The 9,973-nt window shown below is 35.6% G+C and overlaps 1 protein-coding gene and 1 pseudogene across 1 annotated transcript; one reads left to right on the top strand and one right to left on the bottom strand.

Annotated features, from left to right (window-relative positions):
• Positions 1-1,611: 1,611 nt before the first annotated feature.
• On the bottom strand, positions 1,612-4,377 carry LOC148546786 (protein FAR1-RELATED SEQUENCE 5-like; annotated as a pseudogene).
• Positions 4,378-6,484: 2,107 nt separating this feature from the next.
• LOC107619411 (sucrose transport protein SUC2) lies at positions 6,485-9,274 on the top strand. The gene is made up of 4 exons (XM_016321696.3): positions 6,485-7,967; positions 8,344-8,407; positions 8,535-8,578; positions 8,676-9,274. The coding sequence occupies exons 1-4, from the start codon at positions 6,717-6,719 to the stop codon at positions 8,853-8,855; spliced, it is 1,539 nt and encodes a 512-aa protein (XP_016177182.1). The 5' UTR covers positions 6,485-6,716; the 3' UTR covers positions 8,856-9,274.
• Positions 9,275-9,973: the final 699 nt, after the last annotated feature.

The raw sequence follows: 9,973 nt of genomic DNA, 5'->3' as shown, positions 1-9,973 counted from the left end.
AGATATACATACCTATTAATGTTAAGGATCATTGGTTCCTAGTAGTTGTGGAAAAAAGTAGAGGATTGATTACATATCTAGACTCTCTAAAGTGCTCAAAATAAAGGCATGAGAGGATGAAGACAATATATGATGTGGTGTGTTCAATGGACTTTTAACCTTCAAAAATATATCTCTGTTTTGATTATGAAACCAATCCCATGTCAAATTGTGTACTTTGATTTTCAGATTTCTTTCTTGGAGAATTTACTGTTGGACGATTGGTTTTACCAATCAGATAATACTGAAAGGTTGATGGTTTCAAAGTTCAAATTTCAAGAGCCAGAGGTGCCACAACAAGATGCTCAATCGTAAGTATCATAAACCAATTACTTAACACATGATATGATTAAAATTATACAAACCATGTAAGTTAACTGCTTAAATTTAATTCTTTGATGGAAGAGGCATTAATTTTTTGTCAAAAATAATGAAACTCTTGTTTTTTAAGCAATGACTGTGGTGTGTGAGTTGCGCAATGGCAGACACTCTGTCATCTATGGTGGCGTGGTGCCATACCGGTATGATCACCTGCTCCAATTTGCATTATATACTATAATTTTTTTTGTTTTTATAACATCTCTCTCAATGTAACGATGGAGGTATACGCCTTAAATATTAGGTGGTCAACGAATACAGTAGAGTAAGGATGGCCATAGACTTGGTGTATGGACCTCACAATCCAAAGAGAGAAGACATTTAAAGACTTGCTATTGAAAATTGGAATAAGAAGATGCCCAAGAATGTCACTCAGTCTTAGAGTGTAATCTTCTAGGGTCCAGTCTTAGAGTGTAATCTTCTAGATTCCATGTTAACTATATAATTTCTAAAATTGTGGAAATGTAATTGTCTTTATTATCTTGTGTTTTGTCGCTGCTAACTCTTATATACTTTTAGCTAGTTCAAGTTGTTATTTTTTACTATGGATGAATGAGAGAATTTTTATGCTAAGAAAAACTCATAAGTAATGATGATGTGATTTAGATGTTCATTTGGATTGGTTTCTTTACTTTATTTTTATAACAACTCTTTTATTAGAAAAATACATTTGCAATTGGATTGGTTCGTTCAATCTTTTTAAGAAAAAATTTTACTACAAAAGTCATTTTGCATTTGAATATACAATATAAAAAAAAAACATTGATGAAGATAATTCATCAAAGTTTGTAAGTCATGCACTCATGGTATTATCTTGTTAGAGTGGTTGATCTAAGCATCTAAATAATAAAGAAATAATAAAGGTTCAACAATATTACTGAGTACAATTCATTAGAGTTACTGCCCACAAGAATCTCCATATCAAATATTACAACACAACCATCAGAATTCATTAAACCAATAACTACCCACAAGAATCTCCATATCAAATATTACAACACAATCAACAGAATTCATTGAACCAATAACGTGAGTACAATTTCATTTAACAAAAATAAATTAAAAAGGGATAAAATATCTGCACAGTTTGCATACTAAAAACATTGGAATAAAAGATTTAGGAAGACAATGTAACATCATGTAACATCTTAGAAGCAAAAATTTCATCTGCTCTGCAAATAAAGTTATTTTTTATTATTGCTTCCAAGTATTCCTAGCTTTCATGGCCTATATAAACATATCAATGGTTATGTCAAAAAGCATGAAGAATTATTTTGTAGAGGTTAAAGCACAAAATACAAATAATTTTTACCTGTAAGAGCCATTGATGTCTAATATTTTGCAGAGTGGTTGGTTGGCCAACTACTACTCCCTGTGGTATTTGGAACAAGTTACTAGGAGTTGGATAAAATTGGACTCCTGAAAACGTTCCTATACCCGCCTCTACCAAATTTGATTGAGAACCCATGAGCTTAGTACTAGAATCTGCAGTACAATTGCGCCCATTATTGTCACTCCTAGTGGCACCAGAAGTCTCTTTTGCTACCTATCAAACATGTCAAAATAAATAAAAAAATAATTCATTACAGTCTAATGTCACATTTTCTTACTTATTACATCTATACGTAGATGGAATTACACAACCAAAACATTTAACCATGCTACGAGAATAAATATGATTAACATATTGATATGAAAATAATTGATAAAATTTGTTTCAAAAAACAAAATTTAGCAATCATTGCATAAATAACCTCATCTGTGTTTGTACATCGAAAAGGGACATGGTCATGGCTCCGGTCACCTTCATCAACCAATTTTGGACAATGCCTCTTTGTATGACCCTTCATGAGGCAATTTGAACATGACCTTTTTCTAGTTTCACTCTTCTTGAGTTTGGGTGTACCTTTAGTCTTAGCGACACAAAGATCACCAACAAATTCAGCAACAGGATGCAATACATCAGTAATCCCATTTTGTTTTTTAATGCTGCACTTTTTCTCTAGATCTTTGGTCCATCTAGTCACTTCATTCATTGTATCACCAAAAAGTGAAACTTCTTGAGCTGCAAGAAATGACATCCACATTGTGGCAACTGACATAGCACCATATCTCATTAAAAAACTTTTTTTAGCATCATTTGCAGTGCTTTCGACTATTTGATCATTAGTATACTTTTTTGCATCTCGAGTCCATCTTTTTAGAATTAGACTTTTTGGCAATTCATCTATATCCTCTCGTCTCAGCACACACAACATATGACTACAAGGATACCCTTCATGATCCCAATGACAGCATTCACACTCTAATTTCTTCTCATTGCGATCATATACAACTATAAATATTTTGACTCTCTTTTGAAAAGCACAAATCTTATATACCATAGTTGTGGAAAGGGGCTGACTATATATAATGTCTAAAGAAATCACTTCTTCAATTTGCTTCCTCACTAGTTTGAATATCTCTCTAGTGTAGATGTTTGCAGCACAAAGTTTGAGAGACTGTAAGCCAGTTGTCAAAACAGGATCAGAATTGATTGTCTTGAATTGAGCAACCATCTCATTGTTGCGATAATCTCGTAGAGCCTGTTCAAGATTCTCCACCAACTCTAAAATGCTGTCCCTTGAATGAACAAATCTTTTTATGAAGTTGTTAATGCCTTCGCATCGTGAAGTGGTTCTAAAACCAGCACAAAATTTATCCCAAAGAAACGCCCTAGCCCAACTTTCTTTGTTTTCATATTATTTGTCAATCCATGACGTGTCTCTACCACTAAACTCTTCAACTAATTTTGACCATTCCTCCTCAAATTCATCAACATCCCACTTGGCATAAATAAACTTTTTAAATGATTCACATAAGCCTGGGTCCTTGATTCTCAAAGTAGCATTTTTTTTGAAGATGCCATCCGCACAATCTATGAGTTGTATTTGGAAAAATCTCATTAATAGCCTCTTTCATAGCCTCATCTGCATTAGTCACAACAATTTTAAGATGCTTGTTCATCATAACCTCCAAAAAATTAGCTAGTAGCCACTTGTATGTGGATGCCATTTCATTGTCAAGTATGGAAAACTCAAATATACACGTTTGCCTGTGATGGTTACTCCCAAAAAAGATTACCAAAAGTTTCTTGTATTGTATGTGGCATCAAACGCAAGGACATCACCAAAATATTGATAATCAGCTCGACATATTCTATCGGCCCAAAATAAGCTACCTAACCGATCCTCCGTAGTTGAACTATATCGTGCCATAGCCATCGGGTCAACGTCAGCCTTTCCAAACAGGTAGCTTATGGTTAATGTTGGCGTCACCGCCTAAAATGCGTAACCGTCGACTCCTATCAATGTGGTTATCTAAATCTTTCTTTGTAAAATTAGCTCTGGCATACCCACCAGCTTGACCAGCCATAAACCCCATAATTTGAGATGTTGGCACACCATACATATGCATGATGTCAGCTTGTGCCTTGTTTGCATCAGTCAACTGCCGATGGTTCGGAATTAGGTGAACCATGCATTGTGGTACTAAGTCATGGTTATGTTCATCGAACAAATTCTTAACCCTCCAAACATTTGCACTTTTATCAAAGTATAAATACAATTTAGCTTGACAATTAGTTTGTGTCTCAGCCCTTTGTTCCCTTTTTCGTGAAACATTGTCATAGTATTTCTTCTCTCTCAATCCGGCCTTGTTACAAAAGAACTTTCGCTTTGAGTAACAACCATCTTTAGTTTTCACAAAGTGGCCTTTCCAAACTCCAAAACCCACACATTTGGCATATCTCACATACATATCATATGCTACCTCAAATGTTGAAAATATATGATTGATAATATCTTCAACAGTAACAACTCCACACTGCTTGCAGTCACCACATTGACATTTTTTTGTTCCTATCTCTTGGTCCAAGCTACCATCATCGTCATTAGCTGAACCCGCTTCTGTAGTTTCCATCTCTATCTGAAAATTACATAAATAAAATATATCGATGTGCAATTTAATATCAAGATAAATATGTATATAATATAACATTACCCTATTCATTCAATTAAGATTAAGTCTAATAAATTTCAGAGGACAATTGCTCCTTTTTAGAATAAGGATAAAAAAATATATAAATTATAATTATATTGTGATAAGTTATATTATGATAAAATAAAATGATATAGTAAACAAAATATTAATTTATATTATTATAAGGATTATTGTTGAATATGCACAACTTTAAGCAAGTAAAGATTTTACAAATTTTTTGGAAGGCTATTTATTTCCACCTCCCAAAGCCATGAAACACTATCCTCACAACCCTATTGTGGCAACGAATTTGTCAACAAATTTTGTTAATTTAAAAAATTTATTTATGATGTTTTATCACCGCTCACATCTAATATGAAAGAGTACACTTTAGAATATATAAAAATAAAATTTATTCCTGATGTGTTTGGCTAAAATTAGGCTCAATGTCAATCAAGAATCACTACAAATCCGAAACAAGTAAATAGTTTGCAAATTAAGATTTATATCAATGATTAAAGTTCAGCAATATAAATTGCTATTATTAATTAGAAAGAATAACTTAACAATTAGTCATTACAATAACAAATTATAAATTATCAATTATTAACCAAACCAAGAACACAACAATAATTAGAATAGAAAAAAAATTAAAAATATAGACATCCATTACTTCACTTTTGTTGGAAAAAAGTGAATACAGAATAAGTTCGTGGATGTCTACCTGATGAAAGATGTGGCAACGATTATCGAAGAGAACCACGCTGTGGAGGGCAGAGTGTCAATAATGACGAGATTTACACCATGGTTATACCTCCTGCAAGAGAGGACCATAAAATATTTAGTGGTGGAAGGGACATAAATTAGAAAAATACTGGATTCATTCAAAATTATCACTGAACTTATCTCTTACCGTAGAAACACCACTTACATTATTTCTTTCAAAAAATTATTACAAAAAATTCCAACAAATTTTACCTTCTTTTTCTGATCTTTAACCCTTGATAGCTCAGAGAAGAGAGTGAGAAAAGGTGGGATTGAGAATTTTGAAACTTGATAGCTCATTAGTGGGAGAGCGGGATTAAAGGTTTTGGAAATTGCTAGGTCAGAGAGAAGGCGGGAATGGGATATACCATTACCAATTACCAGCTCATAATTAATAAAAAATTAAAATTAAATTTAATTATTGTCATAAACCGGTTTATTTTTAAGTCGGTTCAACCAGATTTATTTAACATATCAAATCAAAATAGAAAAATTATGATGCACCAACTTCAATTTTTGGTCCATAAAAAAGACACGTGTCCATACAACCTTAAATCTCAAAATGCATCTAATGGTCCAGCTTTCAGATTCAGCAGTCATTTTTTATGGCTTCATTGGAGTGGCCGCCAATTAAATTTACCCTGAAATTGTCAACTCTCTCGTTAGCCAACTTTGAATAATGTTGGTAAATGGTAATTGATAATCAACCCAGTGATTAAGCTGTAGATTTTACGTCTTCCATAAGCTTTAGTCTAATTTCCACTCGCCTAATATACCAGCAGTACCTTTTATTTCAAATTATTGAAAAAGAACTTAAGAGATAGCTTAAAGATATACTTAATTTGGCGTATTAGGCTAGAAAATATGCATGTGAAATATTGGTGTATGCCTACACACAAGTGGGAACATATTACCATCAGTTTATGGTCCATTGGCTTGGTTGGTCCCGCTTGTAATCAGAACTGAAACTTCAAAGAGATCAACAACAATTTTACCTAACTCAACTCAGACTGGAACTTGAGTGATGTTAAAGTGTGGAGTTCAAATTGAACTTGTATGATGTTAAATTGTTAACGACATCCCCACATGTCCTTTAACTCTAACTGAACTCGAAGCAATTCACTAACGCCCTTGCAACTCCATTCAAACATGAAAATAACAACTAGTAACTACAAAACAAACAAATCATTATTTGCGAGAGCCACAGAAAATGACACCACTAGTTAAATATGAAACCGTAGTCAGACTATAACGTGCACTCAGTCTATATTGGCGACACATATTTGAGTGCATATAAAATCCATGCATATCTCCATAACATTTGGCTCTTTCTCATTATACGCAAGCACATACTTCACCCTCTCCACTCAAATTCAATAAAAAAAAAAGAAAAAAAAAAACCCGAAGTTCAAACCATGTATCATTCATGCACATTCAGAAGTTGAGTGAGCAATTTTTGGAAACAAAAACTTTATGTACCAATTTTTAGGAGTAATAGAATAAACCTTTTATAAATGGAGTCTGTCAGTGCCACCAAACTTCATCCTCCTCATGCGGAGGAAGTTCCGGTTGCTCCACCGACTAATCAGCTGTCTAGCCCTCTACGTAAGATCATCACCGTCGCGACCCTCGCCGTAGGCATACAATTCGTGTGGGCCCTACAGCTCACCATACTCACACCCTACGTCCAAATACTCGGAACCCCTCACATGTGGGTTTCCTTCATCTGGCTCTGCGGCCCTATCTCCGGCATCATCGTCCAGCCCCTCGTTGGTTTCTATAGCGACCGCTGCACCTCCCGCTTCGGCCCCCGCCGCCCCTTCATTATCGCCGGAACCCTATCCGTTGTCTTCGCCTCCTTCCTCATCGGCTACGCTGCAGACCTAGGCCATTTCCTTGGTAACTCCGACGAAGCCAACCTCCGCCCTCGCACCATTGCCGTTTTCATCGTCGGCTTCTGGATTATCGACTTTGCCAACAACCTCCTCCAGGGACCGTGCCGCGCCTTCATCGCCGACCTCGCCGCCGGAGACCACAGCAAGACCAGAACCGGTTACGCCTTCTACACGCTCTTCACAGCCGCCGGGAACATCCTCGGCTCCGCGGCGGGATCCTCCGGCGGAATCCACCGCGTGCTACCGTTCACAAAAACGGCATCGTGCGACGAGTACTGCGCGGACGTGAAGACGTGCTTCCTCTTCGCCGTTGCGATTCAGCTAGTGCTGGTAACTGTTACTGTTACGTACGTTAAGGAAAAACCGTTACGAATAACGGATTCAGTTGGAAATGGCGGGAAGGGAGGGATTGGGGAATTATTCGGTGCTTTGCGGGAACTCAAGAGACCAATGTGGATCCTATTGTTGGTGACGTGTTTCAATTGGTTCGCGTGGTTTCCGTTTTTACTGTACAACACTGATTGGATGGGGGTTGAAGTGTACGGTGCGCAGGATAAGAAGGAGAGGGTGTACACTATGGGGGTGCACGCGGGTGCGTTGGGCATGATGTTGAATTCCATTGTGGCGGGTGCCGCGTCGTTGGGGATTGGTGTGTTGGCGCGTGGCCTTCGTGGCGAGAAGAGGCTCTGGGGAGTCGTTAACTTCTTGCTCGCGGTTTGTTTGGCCATGACGGTGGCGGTTTCTAAGATGGCCGAGCATTCTCGGCGGTATACGGTGGCTCATGACGGGGTTCGGGAGCCACTGCCGCCTCCTGCGGGAGTCAAGGCAGCTGCGTTGACTCTTTACTCCTTTCTTGGGCTCCCATTCGCGGTAACTAACTAACTTACTACTAAATATATAGCTTGTTTGGATGTGAAATTCTCGGCAGAGTAATTTCGTATATTCTGCATCTAAATTCTTTTTACAAGAAAAAAAAAATAACAAAAGAATATTTACTAAAATTAAATGAAGACATGTTGTGTTGCTTTGGCATGTGTTTAATTCTTTAACAATCTTATCACTTTAACTGTCCCCTATCCAATAATAGAAACAATTTAATACAGTACAAATTAGAATTAATTTTCGTTGGCATCAAATTGAGCTCTCTTTTTTTCAACTGACATGTACAAATCTATTAGCCTTTTACTTAAAACAATAATAATAACTAACATCTTAGTTTAATTAATTATTTGTTGATTTGTTTCAGATTACTTGTAGCATACCCTATACTCTAGCATCTATATTCTCCAGCGCAGCAGGGGCAGGCCAAGGTACGTTCAAAGTTCATACCCAGTAAAACTAATTAATTAATTACTAAGTTGAGATCGCTGAGGTAGAGTAAAATATGTAATTAATTAACGTGTTTTAAATTTGTTGTTGTTTGATCACAATATTCAGGGCTATCCCTTGCAATTCTGAATCTTGCAGTTGTGATACCACAGGTTAGAATTAATCGTCGCTTAATTTCACTTGACATGTTTAAAACAATAAAACTTGATTAGAGGCAAACTTGATTATGATTATGATTATTGATGACAGATGGTGATGTCTGTGGTTAGTGGACCGTTTGATAAACTTTTTGGTGGTAACTTGCCATCGTTTGTGTTGGGTGCTGTGGCAGCTGCAATCAGTGGAATACTATCATTGTTTTTCCTTCCTTCTCCCCCGCCTGATTTCACCAAAGCTGCTGCAACCTCCACCCCTGCTGCCTTCCACTAATCACCAAACAACAGAGTTTGAATATCATGATCATGATGAATTGGTGGGCTGTTATATCCTTCTACTATTGGTGCTTTCTGTAGATTTCTAGTATTATTGGCTGATCATGATGATGAGGATGATACAGAGTGAAAGTTACATTTTCTATATATATATCCTCAAAGTGGAGAGATTCATGGATCTTGTTCAACCATACACATACAGTAATAATGCGTGCCTTGTTGATCATGCATGCACCAGTCACAATTCACAGATAAGACTCAACATTGTCTTTCTTTATCGCCAAGAGGAATTACTAAAAAGAGAAAGTAAAATACCATTGTAGGGTGGGAGTAAAAAGATATATTTTTATTTATTTAATTTATTTTAGAAGTGAAATGATGACATGGAAAAATTCAAATTGAAAATTGTCATCCTAAGTTGCTTTAATTTTTCGTCTTCCCTTCTCTTGTGTCAAATCATTAATCTAATTACAAAATGTGAAACTGATAAGTAAAATTAATTATTGAATGTGACAGAAAAGTAGTAAAACTTTTAATAGAGAAACACAAGTTAGGAAGCATTTTTAGGGGGGGAAAAAAAGACTTGAATAAGATAAATTCATACTTCTAATTAAAACCCACAAACTTAGACAAATAAATATTTGTATGCATATATTAGAACATGCCTAATCAAAAGTAAAGGTTTTAGAATTGTCTAGAGAAGGGATTTAATTTATAGTCACTTTTTAAATATTTTTGCCTTTTCTTAATTTTAACTGAAAGAGAACATAATTGTTAAAGTGTTTGTCAAATAAAAAATTAGGAGACAATTTTATTTTATCTCTTTATAATATTTTCAGAAATAGAACAACATTTATTGTTAGAATAATTGTAACTTTTGAGATAAAGATAATGTAGGAGATATTTTTATTTTGTCTCTTCACGAAAGAAAAATAGAAGAAGAGTAAAGAAGAAAAATTCACACAGCCATGTATTCTGATTCAATTACCATGTGTAATGTAACATACATCCAGTCTTTCTTACAACAGTGGTGAAATTTCACTATCTTTCAAAGATTATAAGCACCAATTTTTTTAGGATTCAACCCAATTCTATCTAGGACAAACCTAACTTCTA

The sequence above is a fragment of the Arachis ipaensis genome, chromosome B9, assembly GCF_059453495.1.
Source record: "Arachis ipaensis isolate K30076 ecotype BB chromosome B9, ASM5945349v1, whole genome shotgun sequence".
Taxonomy (NCBI): domain Eukaryota; kingdom Viridiplantae; phylum Streptophyta; class Magnoliopsida; order Fabales; family Fabaceae; genus Arachis; species Arachis ipaensis.
This window is presented reverse-complemented; position numbering and strand designations above follow the sequence as displayed.

Bases quoted from the DNA above. Each gene is read 5' to 3' on its own strand.
- LOC107619411 (XM_016321696.3), top strand. From the start codon at position 6,717: ATGGAGTCTGTCAGTGCCACCAAACTTCATCCTCCTCATGCGGAGGAA. The intron at 7,968-8,343 runs GTAACTAACTAA...GATTTGTTTCAG, and splicing joins TTCTTGGGCTCCCATTCGCG to ATTACTTGTAGCATACCCTA. The intron at 8,579-8,675 runs GTTAGAATTAAT...TATTGATGACAG, and splicing joins TTGCAGTTGTGATACCACAG to ATGGTGATGTCTGTGGTTAG.